The sequence below is a fragment of the Hevea brasiliensis genome, chromosome 9 (genome assembly GCF_030052815.1).
Source record: "Hevea brasiliensis isolate MT/VB/25A 57/8 chromosome 9, ASM3005281v1, whole genome shotgun sequence".
Lineage (NCBI taxonomy): Eukaryota > Viridiplantae > Streptophyta > Magnoliopsida > Malpighiales > Euphorbiaceae > Hevea > Hevea brasiliensis.
The window spans coordinates 9,178,512-9,203,175 of record NC_079501.1 but is presented as its reverse complement, the minus strand read 5'-3'; the positions used below and the strand labels follow the sequence as shown (position 1 = coordinate 9,203,175).

Here is a 24,664-nt window from a genome sequence, read left to right as displayed (position 1 = left end):
CTACTTCTACACATTTTCCTAAAATTCAGCAGCATTAGCCCATAAAATTTTTAAATGGCATGTTACACAATTCTATAGACTCATATTTACATACAATTTTATAAAGCATAAACTAAAAGCAAAGATGACAATGCAAGGACGAATGTGAACCCGATATTCCGCATGTGACTGCTATTAGACTTTTCCCAGCACTTTAGATAATTTTTCTCTATGAATCTGGAGCTTAAGCTCTGATACCACATTTGTCACGACCCAACCTATGGGCTGGATCGGTACTAGGACTTGGGCCAACCTAAATCCTTCGAGGCCCGTAGTAAGCCTAACTATTCCTCAACCCAACTCTAAGGCACATTTGGGCCCAATTTCAAGAATTCAACCGGAAAGAGTTCGGCCATAAAATGAACCATTTAACGGGGAGTTTCTGACTCGCCCGACCTGTAAACATAATATATAATCATATGGGGAGCTCAGCTCACCCTCCACATAATCAAATGTCATGAAAATAAATGGAAGCTCGGCTCTCTCATTCAATCCATCATATATGCTTTTAATAAGTTTATAGGTCCGACATGGCTATTATATTACAGACCTAAATGAAATAAATATTTCTAACATATGCAGAATTCTAGGAGTAAATAAAAATTATACATATATGGGAGCTGATCCCCTATACAACCCCTTTAATCTAACCTCTGCTAGCGAAGATCTTAGCCAGACTTTTGCTTAATAAACCAAATACGAGGTCCCAGCGAAAATCTCAAGCCATGTCTACCCCGAAGGACCAGGTCCTAGCGAATCTCTCATGCCGTGTCTACTCGTCCTGTCCATACCCAACACCATACCACACACACGCCAACGCACGCACACTGCTCCAAATTACCACAAACAACACCCATGGCAATCCATCAATTAAGAATGCATTATAAAATGTGCCTAGTGTTTAACTATATAGATATATACATATAAGTGATGCATGGGCATGCTTGAACATATAATAATATCGAAATTACAATTACAATTAAAAATAATATTTTACTCACAAACTTAACCGCAGTCACTGTGGAGACTGAGCGGAGGAGGAAGGCTGTCTTGGCTCACCTGATAATTTTATTATAATTATTTAATATATTTTATTTAATACAAACTGAGAAAAGACCAAAGATGTCCTAAGTAGTGTCAAAAATTCGGCAGAGTCTTCCCTATACGTAGAACCTACCCAACCTGCAAAAGGGCTTAAAACGCACTTCTAAATTCACAAAATCATACACTCACAACTCAATCACACCACACAGCCCCTCCTGGGCCCATCTAAACAGTCAATAATCACAATATAGAAAATTATAGTTTAGTCCTTATAATTTAATCCTTTTGCAAAAACTACCCAAATGAGTTCTAAAAATTCTAAAACTTTGCCCTTTGGTCCTTAGCAATATTATAAGCTAATGCAAAAAGAATCATAATTTTCTGAGCTACCACGAATATTGTATAGATTTTTAATCCAATTCAAGCAATAGACAATCAAGAAAAAGTAAGGTTCGGGCTTACCTATGCCGATTTCGACCTCAGAAATGCGCTCGGGACGTCTGACAATGGTGGGGTAGCCAAAATCTCGACCCAATTCTGAGACTTTCCGATAGCCTATCTATCTAACCCGAAACTTACAAACCCGGGCAACCATTGAATTTCCGCAAATTGAAGGTACCTACACGAAATCCACAACACGGGGGTTAGTATATAATTTTTATGAAATTTTTCAAGCTCATTTAGTGCTCGAAAAAATACTACAAAGTTTCATGGGACCCACCGAAAAACAGTGTCAAAAAATTTTCAAATTTATATTGCTGCGAAGCTCTCGACGAGTAGAGCGCTCTGGTACTCTCAGTTTTCTCGTGGGGTTCACGGTTTGTGAGAATTCTAGTCCAAAATTCGAAATGGGCTAAAACTTCGTAGATAAAAATTGGGCAAACCGCTTTATAGATTTTGGTGTTATTAGTGTCTATGGAAAGCTCTCGAGGTATAGATTAGGTTTGATCCAAGACCTGACCCAAATGGTAGCCGGATCGATCGAATTTTGGCGGAAGTCAAACGTTATACGCGCAGGGGAAACTTCACGCGTCGTTCCGCCACCGAGCGCTAAGCAGTGGGAAGGGTCAGGCGACAGAGGGGAGGTGAGAGGAGAGAGAAAACGGGAGGAGAATGAGAGATGTCGGGCGCGCGAGAGAGAAGGAAGAAGAAAAAGAAAAGGCCGATCCGATTCGATCGGTCTGATCTAGTTCGGTTCGATTCGATCGGTCTGATTGATGATACAAAATTTTAAATTTTTACTCTGTCTTGGGACAAAAAACGAGGCCTAAAAATTTCAAAAAAAAAATCTAAAAAACTCAGAAAAATTCGTAGAGTCTAAATATATTTTTAGTTTTGCTACGTGGTGTTTAAATTAATTTTTAAAAATCATCAAAGTTTTATATTTTTGAAAAATCGAATCCACTTTCTAAAATCTGAAAAATTTCAAATAATTTTTTAAAATTTAAATAAAATAAAATATTAATATTTATCCACCAAATAAAGATTTTAAAAATTAGGGTGTTACATTCTTTCGGTATATGAATGGATATGTCCAGCAATTTATTATTTTATGTTATGAATTATGGGTTGAATATTACAGCAAGTGATTATTATCATATAAATATAATAATATATCTCACATATTAATAAAGTCAATGTCATTTCATTACTTTGTGAAAACTACAGGCAAAGGTGATTGAAATAAAATAATTATAGCCAATCAATAAAATAAAATAATTACATGAAAAAACACAAAGTGAGAATTAAAAAAATAATAATAATACCGCTCGGAAATTAAATATAATTGATGGTGATAAGAAGTTGAAAAACAATAATATTATCGTTGAATTCCATAATGGCGGTTTAGAGAAAATGAGTTGATGGAATTAATTAAGAAGAATAAATAACTTATCTAGAAGAAATATTCAACAATCAATCTAATTAATCTATCACTTAATCATACGATCTAGAAATTTTTTTTTTTGGGTGTTAAATCATACATATATTTTACCAGTAATTAATTGACAAGATATCAACCCCACCCAATTAAGGTTCCTATTTATAACCTAAAGTTCTAAATTACACATTAATTACAATCTATTCATGCCAATGATGTTTTGCTTGTATTTACCATATCTCTCATTATAGCCAAAATTGAAATTTGGAATAAGAAATTTATATTTTATTGATTATTATTTAAGTCATCGACTTTAAATTTTTATGAAAATTGGGGGAAAGGGGAGAAGAAATACTGGGGAGTACTGGGTTTGATATGACTGTGAATAATGGCTACTCTGCAAACCTAATTTATGAACGATAGCAAAAACACGTTGCATGGCTAATTGGAATGCATTTGTAGCTACAGATTAATTACACAGTTGAATTCAAAACTGTAGTATTTTTTACGTGGTGTTGGGCGTTGATGTAACCTTTCCTCATGTCTCATTATTATTATTTTTTTTTAAATATAAAATTTATTGGTATTGATTCTCCATTGGACCTAATAGTGGGTGTGGACTCCGATAATAAACGACTTGGCACGCGTGGGAGTTCATGGTGGGCCTCACAGGAAGGACATTTTCCGCGAAGCCCCAATAAATCAGTCGACTGATTTGTTGTATGAGTTTTAGTGGGCAGAGTAACGTCGGGTTTATAGGCCCATGAACAAATTTACATCCCCTGACGGAGACCAGAGAAGAAGATACCAAATTAGGTGTCAGAATCGTGACGGTTGAGTCTAAGAATGTGAGTCCTCTTTCGATTATCTTTATGCAAATTTGAGGTAGATGGCATGTCAAATCTACCATGGGATCCATTCTGAAGCTCTGGTCATTGCAGCTAAAGATGTGCTCTCTGTGCTCTCTCTTCCTTTCCGTGCCACATTTCCAATTATTATCTTAGGCTGTCTGTGGTTAAGAAATTAAAAAAAAAAGTTATTTTATAATATTATTTTAAATGTTTTACTTTAAAATATATTACAATATATTTTGATAATTTAATATTTTAAATTTAAATTTTTTACAAAATAGTATTTTTATTTAATAAAATATTTTATTCATGTCTTTAATTTTCTCGAAATTTCCATTTTTTGATATTTTAAAATCTTTATATATTTATAGAAATAGATTTAAATATCTTGATTTAGATCCAAAACATATCAATTCAAATTGAATTCAGAATTAGGCTAGAATCAATCAAAATTAAAGTGGTTAAAACTGAATTTAAACTTAATTAAAATCAATTAATTTGATTCTGTTGGATTAAAACCCAATTAAAGGGGATTAATTAAAAATATCCATACATAAATCATAACTATAAATTTCAGATCAAATTTAATCTGACTCAACCCGTTGACTGCCTCTCCGTTGATTGTTCGGTATACTCAAGTAACTAGTGAAGGATAAATATTAATTGTCTTCTACTATTTCCTTTTTATCTTTTTTCAAACTGAATTGCTATTTCATTATTTTCTTGTGTGACATTAGATGGAAAGTCACAGTCGGGCAACTATTCACTCTTTGGGTGGCTATTTTCCAGCCCCTGGTTTTGAATTTCTGTTGGCTAAGTGATAAAGTTTGATGTCTCTGTTATATACCAAGTGATATGTAACTATGCTATATGACTGTGTTTAACAGCAGTTCATTCTTGTCAATGACTTAGTGTATGTGTTTTTGCCAATGAAGGATAAAAAAAAATAACCATGTTAAGAAAAAGGATATAATCTAGCAATAGCATTATACCACACCTAACTTGGCAGCAAATTTTTACAAGGAAATATACAGATAAAATAATAAATCAAGCATTCAAGGAATTTTCATTGAATGCTCTACCAAGGCATGTCCAAAGGACATCACAAGCTACTACTTCAGTAGTTTCGCCAACCAACAAACCTGCAAATATATCATCAACACAATCCCTTGTCTTCTTCTCTCTCTCTCTCTCTCTCTCTCTTGCTTTCTTCACGTCTATAATTTTACCAGATTATACAGAGCAGGCCTGAGGCCCGAGTTTCAATAACAGTCTCCTAACAAGCCCAAAAGACAAGCCATAACTGCTATTCAATTTTGATAAATTCTTCATTTATATAACCTTTTTTTAACACTGGATATATTACGTAACGATAAATAAAATTTTAATATTATAATTTAATTTCTTCTATTTTAAAAAAATAACAATTTAATTACATCATTGATAATATATTTTAATCTAAAACACAACAAATTTAATCGTTTATCAAAATAAAAAATTAAAAAATTTATCTAAAATCTTGGAAAATAATTATATTAATAAAAATAATATAAAAAATTAGAATTTAATATATCAATAAAAAAATTGAGCTCATAAGAGTGATTTGACTAATAAATCAAATAAAAAACATATCCAAATATTGCATTAAAAATAAACTCTTGTTTAAAAATTAAAATTTTAATAAGAATTTAATTTATTAATTTATATTTTTATTAAGTTTTAAATTTAAAAATTTAATATTTGTCAGAATTAATATTAAAAAATTATTTAAAAAATAAAAATTAAGTTAAAAATGATATAATTATGTGAGAATTGAATTATATATATATCTAAAAAAAAGGATGAAAGATGAAAATTTTATGAGAATAGAATAACAAATTAGAAATGTGAAAATGGTTGAAATTACTGAGAAGACAAAAGGACAGATAGGCAAAAAGAAAGGAAAGAATTTCGAAATCCAAATTCTGGAGCTTCCTTTCCCACCCAAACTAAACCGCTCCTTGTACTTTTCCCAGATTCAAAATCCCGCCTCCATAAATTTATCAATAAAACCCTAAATCCAAAAATTCATCTCTTATTTTCAATCTTCAGCATCCATATTCCCCTCGCCGGCGCCCCTCCCCTCCCTTCCGCTTCAAGGCTAAGGTCTCTCTTTTTCTCTCTCTCTCGTTTCGTTGAACTATGATTTTTTCTTTGCCAGTGAAATTTTCTTTTAATTTTCTATAATTCCAACCAGATCTAAGATTTTCTTGCGGCTGAACGTTCGTTTTTGTATGGGAAAAAGAAATGTTTCGTTTCTGGCTGTCCTCATTTTGTATATAATTTCCAACTACATTTTGTTCTTGGTTTTTTCAAGAAATTTAACTCTTGCTTTAACTTTTGAATTTTGCAAAAAATAACAGGTGAAAGATGGCTGGAAAAGGAGGCAAAGGGCTTTTGGCAGCTAAAACCACGGCAGCTAATAAGGACAAGGACAAGGATAAGAAGAGGCCTATTTCCCGTTCCTCTCGTGCCGGTATTCAGGTAAATTTCACCAACATATAATGTTGCTTGGAAAATTACGTTGTACCCTTTTGCATTTGAAGACTGTTATGTAATTGTAGAAAAAAAAAAACTCTCTATCTCATAGTTTCACATGATGGTGGCGTCTTCTGTTGATTGATCTTTGATGAATATATTGTTTTGGCATTTACTAAATATCTCTTTGTATTCACGTTTTAACAATTTTCTATTTATCACGGGGAAGAGCATGCTTTTCACTAACTGCAAAAGCGTTGGCCAGCTGGCCAATTTAAATCCAGATGTTTATGGGTTCAATTGATTATGACCTAAACAATGGCTCTGTTTTTGGCTGGTTATTTCTAGGGGTTTGTGGTTACATTCATACTATGAGATTAATTCTCTGTTAAGTACACCAACATGATGTGTCTTGCATAGGTAAGACGTCAGTAGCATGAAACTATTAGATAAGTCAATTTCTTTTCCAGTGTACCCAACTGAAAATTCATAAAATATTCTTGAGGTCTTTTTATGTCCTTTAAGAATGTCACCAGTAGGTCTATAAGGGAACATCCCAGCAGAAAATGTTGGGATTCCTATTAAGAGGGCACACTTTTGTTTTGCATTCCAGTGGATGGAGTGTGGAGTTTTAGGAGAAGTGAAGAGCTGTCACCCATTTGTTTGCTTATCCAATGAACCAAAAGAAAATGAAAAGTATATGAATAGTATTTTGGGTTTGAGTTTTCTGCCCTATTGACAGATTTTTAAGGAATGATATGAGAGTTTTGAAAGAATGGTCATCTCTTGACATTTATGATGTCTCCAAACCGACTCTAATTAAACCAACCCCAATTAGACAGAGCAGTGTTTTTATGTTTCTCTCAAGTTAGGTCCACTCTTTTCTTGGTTTGGGGTTATGCATTGTGATATTTAGATATTCCAAGTAGAAAATTATTACAGAACTGTTTATAGGCCTACCTATGGACCAGGCCATTGGGAGATTGCTACCTCAAAAGTGGTTGTTTTCAAATTTAGCATGTAAGATTTTTTTTTTCTCACTAGACATACTTTTTCTGTCATACTTTTAACTCTCCGTAAGATATAACATGATCCTGTTGTATACTTAATAAATTATCGAATTTCGTTTACTGATAATCAATTAAATACACTATAAGAGATTTTAAAGCAATTTTATTTTTTTTAAAGGTGGTGAGCACTTTTGATGGATATTAAAAATTTTTAGTTGAAGTTAAAACTATATCTCAATATTTAATTATTTTTAAGTTTTTGTAAATTTTATAAAAATTTTGACAGAGCGTCGTCTATAATTGAAAAAATCCAAAACTTCAAAACTTGTAAAAATACTTTTAATAATTTCTTTCTCAACTCCCAACCTCCAAATAAATCTCAAATCAACTCAATTCACCCAAATTTTAATTCAAAGTTCACAGCTCAAATATTTTCAAAAATAATTCAATAACTCATCAACATTGCATTGCATTTAATTTATATACACAAGTCTTAATTTACAGACATAAAATTCAAAAATAATATTATTACATTTTTTTTATTGTACAACTGCTTAAACTATATTAATACATACGATCAATATTATATTTATATCAAATTAAATTACATTGGGTATAAAATAATACTCATACAAAAATTCAGTAGAGTCCTCTATCCAAATAGTGGTGCACAATAAAAATTTAAAATGTTGACAATAAAACATTCACTGATAAATAGTAATTCAAGTATTTAACAATTTTCAAATCAACATTTATAATATAATTTTGATAAATAATTTAATAAACACAGTGTTGTCAATCCATACACAATTTAAGTCATGATATAAAATTTTCAATCAATGTCGTATTGTAAATCACGACAAAGCAATCTCGACTCCTCCAATCAAAATCAATGAGTGAGTTGGCTAGCTAGTTATATGAGTACTCATCCGATCTCGACCTCAATTGGTAAGCCAGAGAGGGAGGAAAATAATTGATTTCAACTCCATAAATGGAGTAGGAATATAATGGTATTGTCATGCTAAGTGTGAATTCAAAATTAATTTAAAACAAGTTATTCAAATATTTCATATAAAACACAATCAATTTCTAAAGTCAAATTTTCATTGACAAAGTGGCAACACAGTAGTTATTGAAACCCATAATTAACACGATACATACTAATCAAGCTTTCAATGGGAAAACGATAATTTAAAGTTATTGTGCACAAATCTGGATTGAGTTGCCTTTAGGTTTTGACTCACTTGTCCTTATCCTTCCCAATGTTTTTTTTAACTGAATACATAATTTCCTGTGTTTCAATATCAAGTCACATAATTAATCCAATAAACAATTTCATGCCTACTTAATCACAATCCAATAATTTCTCTTTGTCTCTTCGTGTAGACTCAGGTTGGAGCACTGGCTTGTTCTGGTTGATTCACGGTGCTCTGGCTTCTTGGGGTACTACCCTCACCTCTATCTTTGCCTCTGCTAACTGCTGATGAACCCCTCGGTGTAGAGGCTTGGGTTGATCCCTCTAAAGTAGCAGATGGTCCAAAGCGGTGTGCACTTGTATAATCTTTAACAAAGTGATCGATCCCTTCATAGTAAAGTATGCGCCTGTGGCTTTATAACATATCCCACCGTGTGTTCTGCCGTACGTCTCACATAGACGGATCAATAGTGTGCCTCAGGGTGTCTGTTGGGTCTGTTGACTAGATCGGGGTGGTCTCTAGCCAGAAAATCTACTCCTATTGGATTTACGGGAGCTGGATCCCCCAGAATTCTTCCTTTTCCCTTAACCACTTTCAAGTGCTTGTCCAGTAGCTTTTTCAGTCTTTTCTTTCTCTTGTGTACCCTTCTTAACGACCCCTTTTAATTTTATCCTTTCTAGTTTCAGAGCTTGTGAGATTAATTTAGAGAAATTCTGATGTCGGAAGCCTATAATTTGCATTCTCAGATTTGGCCTTAACCTGGCCTCAAACCGCTTACACTTATCTCTGGGGGTGGAAACTAGGCTTATAGCATAGTGGCTCAGTCGAGAAAAGTCTCTCATACTCTGCTATGGTTTTGTCCCTTTGTTTCAAACTTAGGAATTCTTATAACTTCATATTTACACAAGTATCAGGGACTCACTTTTGTCGAAACTCCCTCAAGAAGTTTGACCAGGTAAGGACTGGAGGTTCTATCAAACTGTGGGGGATGATTTTTCACCATTCATAAGCATTCCCTTACAATAGAGAAACAAAGTACTCAAACTTTAGCTCTTCTGCACTGTAGTTTCCTGAATACCCATTCCATCCTTTCTAACTATTGTTCTGCTTCTAGTGGATCCACGATTCCCTTGAATTCTATAGCTCCAACTTTCATTAGCTTTTCATATTACTGGGTTGGGGGCTATGATTGTGTTGTAAGTGTTGGAGTAGGTACATTGCTAGCCATTTGTTAGAATAATGCAACTATTTGTTGACTCACTCACATTCTGGAGAGTTGGGGCTTTTCTCGTTACCTCAACCTCAACAGATTGTTCAACGGAATGATCTCTTTCTTTCATTCCGATTTCAATTGACTTATCCACTCCTTGATAACAAACACAAGGAGGGTTACCTCTGTTAGTTTACATTCATGATGTAAATATCTCATATGTATCAATTACGGACACTTGAGCAGTTGTACTTATCAAAAGAAATATTCACATTCATAGTCAAAATTCATTTCTAAACTATGCTTTGATATTATTAAAACTTGTTACACTTTACCTCTTCGTAAGGTATAACATGATTTCGTAGCATACTTAATGAATTACCGAACTTCGTCTACTGATAATCTATTAAATATACTATAAGGAATTTTAAAGCAATTCTATTTTCTTTTAAAGGTGGTAAGCACTTTTGATGACTATTAAAAACTTTTAATTGAAGTTAAAATCATATCTCAATATTTAATAATTTTTAGGTTTCCGTAAATTTTGTAAAAATTTTAGTAGAGTGCCATCTATAATTGGATAAGTCCAAAACTTTAAAACCTTTAAAAACACTTTCAATAATTTTTTTCTCAACTTCCAATCTCCAAATAAATCTCAAATAAACTTAATTCACCCAAATTTCAATTCAAAGCTCACAACTCAATTATTTTCAAAATAATTCAATAACTCATCAACATTGCATTGCATTTAATTTATATACACAAGTCTAAATTTACAGACATAAAATCTAAAAATAATATTATTATAATTTTTTTTTACTGTACAACTGCTCAAACTACATCAATACATATGATCAATATTATATTTATATCAAACTAAATTACATTGGTTATAAAATACTATCCGCACAAAAATTCAGTGGAGTCCTCTATCCAAATAGCAGCTCACTCTGCTGATAAATAAATATTCACTGATAAATAGTAATTTAAGCATTTCACAATTTTCAAATCAATATTTATAATATAATTTTGAGAAATAATTTAATAAACACAATGTTGTCAATCCATACACAACTTAAGTCATGATACAAAATTTTCGATCGATATTGTGTTGTGCACTATGATAAAGCAATCTTGACCTCACTAATCGAAATCAATGGGGGAAGTGGATAGCTAGCTATATGAGTACTCATTTGATCTGGATCTCAACTGATAAGCTAGAGAGGGAGGAAAATAATTGATCTCAACCCCATAAATAGAGGAATAATATAATGGTACTGTTATGCTAAGTGTGAATCCGAAATCAATGTAAAGCAAGTTATTCAAATATTTCATGTAAAACACAATCAATTTCCAAAGTCAATTTTTTATTCACAAAGTGGCAACACAGTAGTTATTGAAACCCATAATTAACACAATGCATACTAATCAAGTTTTCAATAGAAAAACGATAATTTAAAATTATTGTACATAAACCTGAACTGAGTCGTCTCTAGGCCTTGACTCACTTTTCCTTATCATTCTTAATATTTTTTTAACTGAAACACACAGTTTTCAGTGTTTCAGTATCAAGTCACATAATTAATTCAATAAATAATTTCATGTCTACTTAATCGCACCCCTAAAATTGTTAAAAATAGAATTCTTTAGACTTTTCATTTTAGGGTTACTATTTATAGTACTATTTAAGTTAAAATATTGATTTTTCTATGCTTAATAGGTACGTGAATTCTAATTACACTCACATATCACATTTTGAGTGTTTAATTTGTTAGCATTGGTTGCCATTTTAATTTCTAGTTTCTTAAGAGAAATTACAATTTTTCATTTTTAGTTCATTGTTTTTTACTGTTCCATTGGCATGGTTACTAAGGGAATTTGGCTAAGTGTTTTTCATTAAAGTTATTCTTTATTGCGTCTAGTTTATTTTCCTTTTTGAATCACTCCATTTGGAGTTTTGTAGTCTAAGTTATAGCCATTTTTCTAAAGCTAGCCGGATTGATTTTAACCTAGAATTTTGAGTATTAATTATATTTTAGCAGTTTTGGTGTGCTGATTGCAGCTTACTTTTCAGATGGGTTATAGTCAGAATTTGGGTTTGTGTTTTTCATAAAAGTTATAGTGCTATGTCTCAGCTTTCTCTCGGTATAAAATTTAGGTCATTTGGACCTTTTTACACTAAGTTATGGCTAAATGAACAAACACTGTTTATTTAATCATTTCTATATAGTGGCAGTGTGCTAATTTCGGGTTTGACCTAATTGTTTACTAACTTAAAGTCATTTTCTGGGCAGGGTTTCTACATGAAAATTATGATATTATGTGTCTATTTTCATCTTCAATTGGCCTCATATCAATTGGAGTGATAGAATTACAATTTTGGTCCCTGAAGTGGACCTAGGTCTGGCTGTCTAGAATTGACTCTCACCAATCCGAATTTGATTTTAATTCTCATCACTCCAACACACTCCATTTAGCCCCAATTGACTATTTCAAGTCTCAATTAGGTCCCATTGCATCAATTACCAATTTTTTCCAAATTTTTCCCTAATTTCAATGCTTCAAGAACCCTAATTTCACTACTTGATTTAATTGGTGCAATTAAAGTGTATATTCATCTTCTACACACTAAATCAAGCTTACTTTTCCCCATTTTAATTTCATCAAAATCGTGCAAGCCCTAACTCATGTCATGTTGGCCGAAAATTTCCCCAAGTCTCTTATGTATGATTTTGTTTAATTTTTTACACAATTTCTAGTTTAACTCATGCACATGAGCATAAATCTAAAGAGAGATTTAAGAGAATAATCACTAACCTCTTGGTAGCTTTTCCCTCCTCCAATTTCTACTTCTTTTTTGAATTTTTCTTCCTCTAGTCCTCTTGCCAAAGCTTGATCATAAGTTTTAATTAAGAAATTTAGGGGATTTATGGGTTAAATTTGGGGGTTACTCAAGTTCAAAATTGAACTTTAATGGAGGTTTAGTGAGAGAAGGGAGAATGGAGAGAGAGTGTTGGCTTGGTGAGGAAGAAGAAATGAAAAATTGCTTTTTAAATTTTTGTTTTGATTCCCATAATTGACTTAGTCAAAATTTTAATTAAATGAAATTTATTTATGACCTCATGCTGTAGGTGATGTCATAATTCTATTTTCATTTTTTTTCTTTGTTTTCTTAATATTTTTTTAATTTAAATATATATTTCAAAATTTTAATTTCTCACATTTTATTGGACAGTTAGATCATGAGTCACCTCTAGGGGTGAATTGACCAATTTAGCCCTCGTCGGTCTGATCTGGTTTGCCAATAATTCAATATTTTTTTCGAAATCTTGATTTAATTATTTGATTTACTTATTAACTCTTTTATGTGATTTTTTCTTTTTCACTAGTTTCGCAATTATTTTTAGGACTTCGTTGTCACAATGTCCCGTATAAAATTAGGATTGGAACTGACTTCACAGTCAGTAAGGTCACCCATCGCTGTGACCTCTGGCTTATTTAACCTTTTGTGCTTTATTTTTCTTATTTATACTTGACTTTTTGGTAATCACTTTTAATTTTCATTTAGTGTTTTTCTAGGTGTCTTAAACATGTTTTTAATCCTCTTAATTGTCCGGACCGACACCGGTCACCGGAGCAGTGAAATACGTAGAACTATACATGTAGGAGTGTTACATTTTCTATTGGGACGATGCATTATGATTTGTGAACGTGCAATAACTTCTTAAGAAATTTACTTTGAGAGGTAGGCGCGTGCAGAAATATCATAAATAGACTTTATGGAGCTCTAAAATTCATGTTGTCACACATCTTTAAGATTTTCATGTTGTGACATTTTTTTTTCTGATGAATATGCTTAGTTTCCTGTTGGTCGGATTCATCGGCATCTGAAGCAAAGGGCATCTGCCAATGGGCGAGTTGGTGCCACTGCTGCTGTCTATTTGGCTTCTATTCTCGAGTATCTGACAGCAGAGGTTCTTGAGTTGGCTGGAAATGCAAGCAAGGATCTGAAGGTCAAGAGGATCACACCAAGGCATCTGCAGTTGGCCATTAGAGGTGATGAAGAACTTGACACGCTCATCAAGGGAACTATTGCTGGTGGTGGAGTGATCCCTCACATCCACAAATCTCTGATCAACAAAACAACCAAAGATTGATCTCAAGTCGTTTGCCACTGAGCAATTATCTGCTTTATGTGACTTTGTTTAGGATAATGTAGGTTCTTTTAGTATTTGTTGGTGCTTGTCTAGGATATCTTGGTAAGTACATATAACATTCTGACATTTAGGGTTGTGTCCTCTAAAACTGGTATCTTTATTTAGAGTAGGGATGCTAATTTGTTGGATTGTTTAAGTTAAATTTGTTAGCTTCTCTTGATTAATACTCCAATATTACAAAATTTTGGCGGTTCTAACATCTGCTAGAAGATCAGGGACAAAAAATTAAAATAATTTCATAGAAAAGCAAAATTTGAAAATGATTTTGTATCGATGAGATGCTCAAATTTCAATAAAAGAAATTAAATAAAATTAGAGTTTATACTGAAATTAAAAAAAAAATGAAATCATTTTACTGTGTAAGGTATCGATTAGTGGTCAAATTGTCGTAACATTAAAAATGATAACTATTTGATTTTTTACTTGAGGTTTATCTTATTATCTCCTAAATCCAATTAGGTTTTATGTGAATTCCTTTTCAAAAGAATTACCAAGGTTTTTTTTTTTTCTTTCATAGGAGAATTACTCTTAGTTATAATTAATTAAAAAAGGGCATTCTCATCCAATGGATTTTAATTAATGTAAATAAAATTAAAATAAAAATGATTAATAGTCCTTTAATTTTAAAAATAATAATAATAAAAAAAGAGCGCATGTCTAAGTTCAAGGAGATTGGATAATGTCACAGGCATTCATAGACTGGGCTCCATCGTTTTTCTAGTTAGGCTTATGTGGCCAAAGCCCATTATTGATTTGAATTGCTCATCGGCTGAGGGCGAGTTACCAATCCAGCAATCCTAAAGGAGAAAAGCTCGTTTTAATGCTCCGAATATATTTCATAATTTTTTCATATTTATAATAAATTATGAATCAAATCAAGTTATATATATATATATATATATATAAACTAAAAAATTTTCTTTAATACTGTCGTATAATATTTATAATATTTTGAGAGGAAAACTTGTCATATGAATATATTTTCTCTTAATTTTGTTACGTGATATATAAAAAAATTATTATATTTTATAATTATAATAATTATTATTTTTATGATAAGAATTTAAACTTCGCCTAAGTAGTTTGCGCTTTAGCGTCCCCAGCAGTAAAGGGGGAGGAGGGTTGGTGAGGAACAGTAAAAAAAAAAAAAACACCACACCCTATGATGATATGATATGAATAATATAAGTTGGGCGTAACGCTACTCCACTACGCTACCGCAGTGTAGTGTAGTGATAAATAGGTGTGGGTGGGGGTAGGGAGCGCAGCCGCGGCCGCGCGCCCCGCCTGGTGTGTGTGTGTGTTGTTGAGTTCACATTTCATTCCGGTATGGGTGGTGAAGGTAAAGATAGTAGAGTAGAGTAGAACAAATAGTGGAGCAGACAAGAAGATAGATATAGAAAAGAATAAGAATAGAATAGAAGGAGAGAGGGAGGAAGGGGGGAGGAGGGAGAGGGAGGAGGGAGGACTTGGGGATGTGGATGGTTGGAAAAAAAAAATGGAGGAGAATGGAAGGACTGGAAGAGAGTGAAAAGGAAATGCTGCTGCATTTGGAGACTAAAAAGAGAGGGAGAGAAAAAAAGAGGAAATGGGTAAATTCAAAATTTAAGAAAGAGAAAGAGAAAGGAAGAGAGAAGAAAGAAGTGGGTATAATCATAGACGAACAAAAAAAAACGCAGTGATGGTAGTGGAAAGAGAGAAGAGTAGAGAAGTAGTAGTAGTAAGGAGAGAGTATAAGAATATAATAATAAATAATAAGAAAAGTAGGATGCCCTAAAAATAGGAAGTAAAAAAGAAGATTTGGGAGATTTGGATGATTTAATGCAATGCAATATGAAAGAAAGAAAATGATTGAATGTGGTGGAATGTTGAGATTTGATTGAACATGTGGAAATGAGGGAAAAAGGAATGAGGTTGTTTTTTTTTTTTTTTTTTTTTTGGTGGAAAAAGGAAAGGGAAAAAAAAAATTTTTTTTTTTTTTAATGGCATACTATAAATAAAGATAATAAAAAGACTAGCTTTTATAAAAGTATAAAAATTTAGTGCAAAAGAAAAGAACAAAACAAGACAGAAGAATGAAAACAAAAAGAAAGAAGAAATGAGAAAGTCAAAAGGAGAGAGAGGCTTCAACACAAAATGGGGGTCTGTGAGGTTTGGGGGTTGGTGGTCTTGGAGAGTTTAAGAAAAGAGTAAGAAAAGAAAGAAGTAAGAAGTGTGAAAGAAAAAAAAGTTCAAGGTGTAAAGAAAGTGAAGTTCAAAATGAGAAGAAAAAAAAAGCTGATGGATGAGATGATATGGAAGATATATGTGAAGGCCAGATGATATAGGGATGGATGGAGTGAAGTGAGAGAGATAAAAAGAAAAGAGACGGTGGAGAAAAGGACAAGGATGTGGAGAGAGAAAGGAATGGTAAATGAAAGAAGAAAAGAAAAGAAAAAGAGAAAAAAGAAAAAAATATATAAATATATAAAAAAGAAAATAATGAAAAATAAAGAAGAGAAGAAAAGAGAAAAAAAAAAAAAAAAAAGTAGAAAAAAAAAAAAAAAAAGCAAAAGAGAAAAAATAAAAAATAAGAAAAAAAGAAGGAGAAGAAAATAGATAGAAGATTAAAAAGAAAAAAAAAAAATTGAAAAAAATGAGAATTTGAAATTAGAGTTTTTTTAAAACTATAGGAAAAAAATTGAGAGAAATAAGGGAGTCAAACTATAGAACAGCCAAGCTATGATGAAGTTGAAGGAGAGAGTCTCTCAGCATCTCTCACGTCATGCTCTTTCATCTCTCTCATCAATCTCATTCTCATTTCATCTTTCATCTATCTCATGAATCTTCTTCTATTAGAAGCTTTCAAAGAAAATATAGAGATGAGAAAGAGAAGGACACAGATTTTTTGATATTGTGGAAAAGATGAGAAGATTAGAGAGATCTTATGAGATGAAGATGAATGAAGAGATTATATATATTATATATATGGTATATATAAGTATTGAATGAAGAAAGTATGGGAGCAAAGCGGAATTATTTAGGATGAGGGGACACATTATTTTCATTTTGGATTAATTATTATACCATTTTAAGGATATTTTATTTACATTTTTATTATTTTTTTTAGTTGGATATGACATATATAATGAGAGTATGATTATATGATGATGTATTGATTGATATTGATTTATGATGAGAATAGAATAGAGGAAGATGAGAATAGAGAAGCAAGAAGTAGAGAAGTAGAGAGTTAGTGAAGAGTTTAGAGTTAAAAGGGAAAGAGTTAGTGAAGTGGTGAGAAGTGAAGGTGATAGGAAGAGTTTAGTGAAGGGAGTTTGAAAGGGGTTAAAGATATATCAGTAATCACTTCTAGTAGTAATGGAAAGTGGTGGATGGGGATGGGATGAGAGGATTAGTCATAAGATGTTATGATGATGAGATGAGTGGAGACGATTTTTGGTTTTATGTGATCGATTGATGGGGAATTAAAAAAAAAAAAAGAAGGAGAAGTATGTTTAAGTATAGAATTATTATATAAATAATGAGAAAGAGTTCAAGAGAAGAGTCTGAGAGTAAGATGAGAGATGAGAGTGAGAGAATGAAGATGTTAAAGAGAGGTGGTGGCGATAGAAGGATAAGATAAGAGAAAGAGAGAAGAGAAGAGGAAAAGGGTGGAGTGGTGAGGATGAAGAGAGAGAGAAGAGAAGAGATGAAGGTTGAAGGGAGGATGAGGAGAGGAGAGTAGAGGAGAGGGAGGAGAGAGAGGTAAGAGGAGAGAGGGAAAAAGAAAAAAAAAAAAAAAAGAGTAGGAAGAGAAAGAAGGAAAAAAAAAAGAACAGTAGTAGATAGAAGTATCCATTTAAAAACAAGGAAAAATTATGGAAAAAAAAAGGTTAAGTTATGAAAGTTAAAAATTTTTTAATTTTTAAATAAGTTGAGAGTTGAGTTTGAGTGTTGTTTGAGTTGTATGATAAGAATTTAATTTAATTTTTACTTAATTTTTTAAATATTATTATTATTATTATTATAATTTTTATAAATAAATAATTAAAAATATTAAATATATTTCAATAATTTTGTAAATTTTTTATTTATTTTATTTAATTATAAAAAATTAAAAATTATATATTTAAAATTAATAAAATAATTTATAACTATACTATAAAATAGTTACATAGAGTTAAATATTTTATCATTTTTTTATATATTTAATAAAATTTAATTTACATTAAAGCTGTTTTATTTTTATTTTATTTTTATTTTTCTTATTTTAATAGATTTAATAAAAATATATTTTCAATTTTATATATATGTATATATTAAATGTTATATATAATGAATTATGAGAAAAAGAAATAAAATTTTATTTTCATAGTTAAGGTAAATAAAAAATTTATATTAATATTTAATTTTTATTAATTTTTATTAATTTTTATATTTTTATAATATGATTAATAAATAATTAATATTATTACTTTGGTTGATATTAATAATGTTATATTATTTTATTATTATTTAAAAAAAATTGTTAAATTATATATATGTACCAAGTAATTTCATTAAATTCTTTTTATTTTTTATTAATTAATTATATTTTTTTTAAATTATGATTCAATTATTAATTTTCTAATTATATGTATGTAAGTTATAAATTATTTAATTATTACACTTTAATACTACAATAAGTAGCTATTATTATTATTATTATTATTATTATTATTATTATTATTACATGGAAAACTCAATGTTTTCTAATTTAATTAGAGATAAAGAAAATTAAGAATTAATTAGACTAATTTATTAATTATATTCAACAAACACATATTTATTGATGATTCAAGTTTTTGCAAATCAAATTTAAGAGAATATATGATTTTAAATCCTTTTATATCAAGTGACAATTTTTAATTGAATTTATTGATGATAATTTTTTTTTATATTTACTAAACAATTATAATATACAATTATTATATGATTTAATTTTTTAAATAAAATTTTTAATTAATTTGATCTTTCAAATTTAAATAATAGAAAAATATTAATTACTAAATATAGTTATTATTCATTATTAGGTTTACTAAATTTAATAGTTAATTGTTGATAATTTGTCAACTCAAGACGTTTAATTTTAAAATTGAATGAATATTATCATGACTCTCAAATTATTGTCACAACTAAAAATTTAATTTTATTTAAAATATCTGCTTTAAATTATAATAAATATCAAGAGATATTTAAATTTTTTATGAGAAATTAATAATTAAAATTTCTTTTAAACATGTCTAATTATTAAAAATAATACATATCCATTAATTTTAAATTTCTTAATAAAAGAGAAATGTCAACATAAAATTTTTTCCACATTTCTTAAACAATTATAATATATGATGTTCCCTAAGTTTAATTTGAAAACAGTAATGGTAGTGAAATAAATACTTAAAATTTTTTCCTTTTTTATATATTTAATAAATTTTAATTTATTTTAATATTATTTTAAAATTATTTAATAATAATTATTGTCATTATAAATAAAAAATAACTTATGACTATTAAAGTTACTGATTTAAGAGTAACTGTCAACTTGTATGACTAAAATTTACTGTTAACGTCTTAGAATTTTAATATTTTAAATAGTAATTTTAAAATTTTTTAATTAAATAATAACTTTTTTAATTAAAAATAATTTAATTACCTAATTAAATCTGATATATATATATATATATATATATACACACTTTTGTGCATAGCACGAGTATTCTACTAAATTCATGCAAAGAATGTTGGACAAATCTAATGATACAGACAAACAAAGCATCTTTAGAGGACTTCAATTTTTTTGAGAATTACAAGATTCCAAAATCCTTGACACCTTCATCACTCTACTTTCTGTTTCCTTTGTTGTGTATATATGTTCATACCAGCCGTCTCTCTACAAGAAGTAATATATTACTTTATCAATACAAACTTGGGGTCTTTTTCTTTTTCTCTCTCTCTCTCTAATATCAAAGATGGAAGCAAAATTTCTTTCAAGCAACAGAAGCAATATTTCATCAGTACCTCTGCCGAGGCATCTTCCCAAGCTTCATCACTTGCCCGTGCTTGCAGTGCTCACTAGGCGACCTGAGAATATTACAGGAGTAAGGGAGAAGTTAAGTTCAAAGCCGGTAGATAACATAGCGGAACTTACAAGAAAGACCGTCTATAATGATAACTGGTTCGATCAACTAGCCATAAACCATCTGTCACGGAGTGTTCAAGCTGCAACAGGTTATTAGTTTCTTTCATTTTTCCATTTGATAGTTTGTTTTCTTTCCTTTTAATGGAGGGAACAAATTAGATAGTGAAAGAATATGCAGGGTTCAGAAACAGCAAGACTGGTTATGAGAGCTTGGTGCAGGCAGCCATGGATGCTTCGCAAAAATTCAACTTGATTCAGCAACGTGAACTTGTGCTTCAAGCTCTTGATAGTGCCTTCCCCAGATCGATCCTCCACCTGGCAAGTTCATTTCATTCATTGTTCTTGTTTCTTCTCTTCTTCTTCTCGCATAAGAAGCAGAATCATGCATGAAATTGTCTTCATCTGTATTTGCCCTTTGGTCACTTATGCTAAGAGGGCATCATATCTTGAAATGATACTGAATATGGTAAATTAAGAGCATATCAGCTTCTTGAGGTTGTATGCAAGAAATTCTGCAAGTATTTTTTTTTCCTTTGAATTTATGTTTAACCAAACTGGCCTTATCATAATCCACATCCGCATATCATTCATCGTCCATTTTTGCTTAACCGTACAAATAACTATTACAATCTGAAGTAGCTGCACGACTCAATTGCTATTTAAGAATATATATATATTAAATTATCAAGGGCCATTCATGTCTTAGATATAATCGTTTCATTTAGACGCAGTGCTTCTGAAGTTCATTTCACAACCATATATGAAATTCCAGTATTTGAATTGGTAACATAGCAAACCAGTGTTGTTGATGGCAGATAAAGACAGTGCTGCCCCAATCTAAATTTGCAAGAGAATTTTTTGCAGCCTTCACCACCTTCTTTTTTATATGGCTAATCGGACCATGCGAGGTATGCACAACAGCGAAATCTGCAATTACATTATTTATGGAGCATTAGCATAGTCTTGGTAAAAATCAAAATAATTTCTTAGATCTCTAGTTAGAAGCGGACAGGCACACATAATCATTATCATCATCATCATCATCTATCAATTAAAATCTGTTTATAAATGGATATTAACAGGACTGACATCTCTTGATCACTTGACAAACAAGGTGCGGGAATCGGAGCTCAATGGGGGAAAAGAAAAGAATGTAGTCCATATAAAAAAGTGCAGGTAACTTTAACTTCTCCCATCAATGTTAACTTAGAACACAAATAACCTATATGAATGGGGTCTCATTTCACCAATCTAAGACACTTTTTATTCCTTAAACCAATCTGCTCTGATGGGTGTGTGTTGCTTAATTACACACTTTATTTTCACCATTAACATCATGGCCGTCATAATGGCAATAATCACCGTCATTATCAAATAATCACCAAATTTTTTAATACAGCTAGCAATAATCCATGAAGTTGACACCTTTCCCTTTTGTTATTTATTTTTTTGCAGGTTTTTAGAAGAGACTAATTGTGCTGGGATGTGTACTAATCTGTGTAAGGTTCCGAGTCAGACATTTATTAAGCACTCGCTGGGAATGCCTGTCAACATGGTTCCTAGTAAGTATACTCATTCAGCAAGCAAATATATGCTTATCAACATCAGAAGGTCAACCCTTGATTTTATGGCATTTATAATACTAAAACAGGTCACATTACCAACCACCTTGTTTGTTAGACAATCTCATGAAATTGCAAATTAACAGAAAACAAATACTGAATATTACCTCATCAAGAAATATCTAAATTTTGATTTCTTGCACACAGAAAAGTTCTACAATCTGCACTAATAATAAAACCAAAGAAATATTCTGAATTCCCTCTTATAGTTACAAAAAACAAAAGGAAAAGAAATCATACTTCAATGAGTAATAATACCTGCACTAGAGAATGTGGAGGCCATGCTTATCATGTAAATGGAGGGCCCCAAGCTTAGCCACTGAGGGCACAAAACCAAATGTAGATCCATCCAATCTCAGGTGAGAATTCCAGCCTAGAGATTGATACTACAAATATAAATCATATATGTGAACATAGATGGTAATAGCTGAATTCTTGAATGTGAATTAAGCATAAATGGTTCTATGGTTAGTGCCATCTAGTCCACCATGTCATATGCAAGACACTAGCATTCATCTGTTTCCCATTAAATCAATCATTAATGCGTAACCTACAGCACATGTGATATGACCACAAGCACCCAAGTTTGAATTGTGTCCATATTCTCAAGTGCCAATCAGAAGTTAAGCGCAGAAAAACAAGATGACCATTCTGCAATTAACAGAACCCATCCATCAATGCAGCTTCATGATAGTTCTGTGCCATTTGATTTTGCAGATTTTGATGATATGAGCTGTGAGATGATATTTGGTCAGGAACCTCCTATGTCAACTGAAGATCCAGCATTCAATCAACCATGCTACAAACTATGTAATACTTCAACTCATCCCTTTTTTCCTTGCATGCACACTGGCAGAGACTTGTAATCCTCATTTATCTCCTAAAAACAGCCTCATACTAGATCATCCCGTTTGGTAGTAGATATCTTAAAGTTAAAACGGAAAACTGTTTCTGGCTTTGCTTAATTTATAAGTGTGTAATTTCACAGGTAAAGCAAACCACAAGCATAGAGTGAAATGCTCCAGATAACATGAAGGGGTATAAAGAAGGGCAGTTCAGATGAGAATCTTCCATCATGACTGCCAATTGCCAGATATCATTTCTCCATGTTCCTAGAACAAACTTTTCATAAATATCTGCATTGGAAAATCAAAAGAAAAGCCACTCAATGCTTCTGCTATCTAAGGATTACTTCAACATACTCGGGAACAATCGAATTGAGGATTCAGAAATTTATGACAAGTAAGCATAACACACAACACGCAGGAATGTTATAATTCATTACAAAACTTAAGCAATATGCAAGAGCAATTGTTCATTACCAGTAACATAAATGGTGACAATGGCCTGTGTAGGTTGTGTCGCTTTCTTTTTTCTAGTGTGTTAATTTCCCTTTTTTCATTTCTTATCATCCACTATAGTTCTTTGGCTATGATTTCAATAAATTTTAATGCATTCTTCGAAGGTTTAAAGATGTTAACATTTGTGCGCAGCAAGCACTAGGTACAAAATATTGCAATTTTCATGCCGGCCTAATACCTATTATATGTAATATAACAACACATCCAAATGCTCATACAGATTTTAAGAAATGTTACACTTTGGGCAGTGTGAGAAATTATAGATTCCATGATAAAATTTTGTCTAAAATGTCAAAGAACTTAAAATGAGCTTGACATAATAGTGAAAAATATTACATTGGACATAATTTGGTAGTCAACAACAACAATAAAAGCATATTCCAGGATGGGGAAAAACCCAAAAAATAAAAAATAAAAAAAAAAGAGAGGAGAGGGTAAACGGAAGGAGATAATGTCTGGTTTAAACACGATAGCAATGTATGAAACAAACTTGCTGCTCAAACATGCAACAAAGAAGTTCTGAAAATGCAATAAATTTGGGGATTCTAGAAGAAGCAGTTAGTCTTAGCCGTTAGCCATATCTATAAAAAGAAAACTTCGGTATGCTTGAGAGCAGATATTTAAAAGAGTGCAGATTTAACTTATAGCTTTAATATAAAAGTGTTCCCACTTCCCATCATCCCTATTACTTCTAATATAGGCTTGAAACCTTAAACATACAGATTAATACAGATTACATGAAAACTGAGAGGTTAATAACGTCAAATATTTCTCTTTCTTCATTCAGATGAGATTGATCATCTTTGCCACCATGAAATAAAAAGTAAAAAAAAAATAAACTCATGGTTAAGATTAGACAAATCCTAAGAATGGCAAAATGTTCATTTAGCCCTTTTTTTGTCCAAATTAACTCAGAAATTTTTATTTAAGGTCAATTTAGTCCAAAAATTAAAATTTATGAGCTAAATTTCTTAATTTAAATCAAAAATCAAAAAGTTCAATTTTTAATTTTGGGACTAAATTTTTTTATTTATTGATTTAAACCTAAAAATCAAGAAACTCAATTTCTTGATTTTCTTTATTTGGGGATTAAATTGATCTAAAATTAAAAATTTTGAATTAAATTAGATAAAATATTGAAAAATGAGCTAAATTGAACTTCTTCTATAAATACAGGAATATAATTGAGCTTTACCCCTCTCAAAAATGATCAAAAGTTAAAAATGTTTGATTCCTATTTCAAAACAGAAACTGTTTGGCAATAAGCTCTAAATGTAGAGAATTGATGCTCCAGAGGATTCTTCTCAATTTTTGATAAGGCTTGGACTAGGATGATACATCTCTAATTCTTAATCATGCTGATTGCAAGGCCAATAACAATTTTCTTAATGAAAAGTGCTTTGACTGAAGCTCTAGGATTGTGTAGGGTTTAAAATCAGCATGGTGGACCAAGATTGTCTCCCACCTTTTCTGTGTGCTGTCAAGTGACCAAACTAGGACTCTTCTGCTGTCTTTTCTGACTTGTTGAGAGAGTGTGACTGAGTGTTCCAATCTACAT

General features: G+C 31.2%; 2 protein-coding genes and 1 long non-coding RNA gene across 4 annotated transcripts; 2 read left to right on the top strand and 1 right to left on the bottom strand.

The window, feature by feature from the left end:
- The first annotated feature begins 5,766 nt into the window (after positions 1-5,766).
- LOC110631743 (histone H2A variant 1) lies at positions 5,767-14,127 on the top strand. Its single transcript, XM_058152754.1, has 3 exons — positions 5,767-5,958; positions 6,216-6,336; positions 13,607-14,127. The coding sequence occupies exons 2-3, from the start codon at positions 6,223-6,225 to the stop codon at positions 13,901-13,903; spliced, it is 411 nt and encodes a 136-aa protein (XP_058008737.1). The 5' UTR covers positions 5,767-5,958; positions 6,216-6,222; the 3' UTR covers positions 13,904-14,127.
- A 5,673-nt stretch (positions 14,128-19,800) lies between these two features.
- On the top strand, positions 19,801-23,146 carry LOC110631731 (beta-carotene isomerase D27, chloroplastic). 2 transcript variants are annotated; one of them, XM_021779669.2, is made up of 7 exons: positions 19,804-20,212; positions 20,302-20,441; positions 20,939-21,031; positions 21,238-21,299; positions 21,579-21,685; positions 22,463-22,555; positions 22,734-23,146. In XM_021779669.2, exons 1-7 carry the CDS (start codon positions 19,954-19,956, stop codon positions 22,772-22,774), a joined length of 795 nt encoding a protein of 264 aa, XP_021635361.2. In that variant the 5' UTR covers positions 19,804-19,953; the 3' UTR covers positions 22,775-23,146. The 2 variants fall into 2 exon arrangements, with proteins under 2 accessions (XP_058008736.1, XP_021635361.2); XM_058152753.1 differs by having other exon boundaries at positions 19,801-20,212; positions 22,463-23,146.
- On the bottom strand, positions 20,684-22,469 carry LOC131183034 (uncharacterized). Its single transcript, XR_009151171.1, has 2 exons — positions 22,004-22,469; positions 20,684-21,050 (listed from the first exon to the last, which is right to left on the bottom strand). It is a non-coding gene; the product is annotated as an uncharacterized LOC131183034 (long non-coding RNA).
- Positions 23,147-24,664: the final 1,518 nt, after the last annotated feature.

What these genes read in the sequence shown, in the direction of transcription:
- LOC110631743 (XM_058152754.1), top strand. Translation starts at nt 6,223, where the DNA reads ATGGCTGGAAAAGGAGGCAAAGGGCTTTTGGCAGCTAAAACCACGGCA. An exon ending in CCTCTCGTGCCGGTATTCAG is followed by an intron (nt 6,337 to 13,606) that starts GTAAATTTCACC and finishes GAATATGCTTAG; the next exon opens with TTTCCTGTTGGTCGGATTCA.
- LOC110631731 (XM_058152753.1), top strand. Translation starts at nt 19,954, where the DNA reads ATGGAAGCAAAATTTCTTTCAAGCAACAGAAGCAATATTTCATCAGTA. An exon ending in GGCTAATCGGACCATGCGAG is followed by an intron (nt 21,032 to 21,237) that starts GTATGCACAACA and finishes TTGACAAACAAG; the next exon opens with GTGCGGGAATCGGAGCTCAA. An exon ending in GCCTGTCAACATGGTTCCTA is followed by an intron (nt 21,686 to 22,462) that starts GTAAGTATACTC and finishes TTGATTTTGCAG; the next exon opens with ATTTTGATGATATGAGCTGT.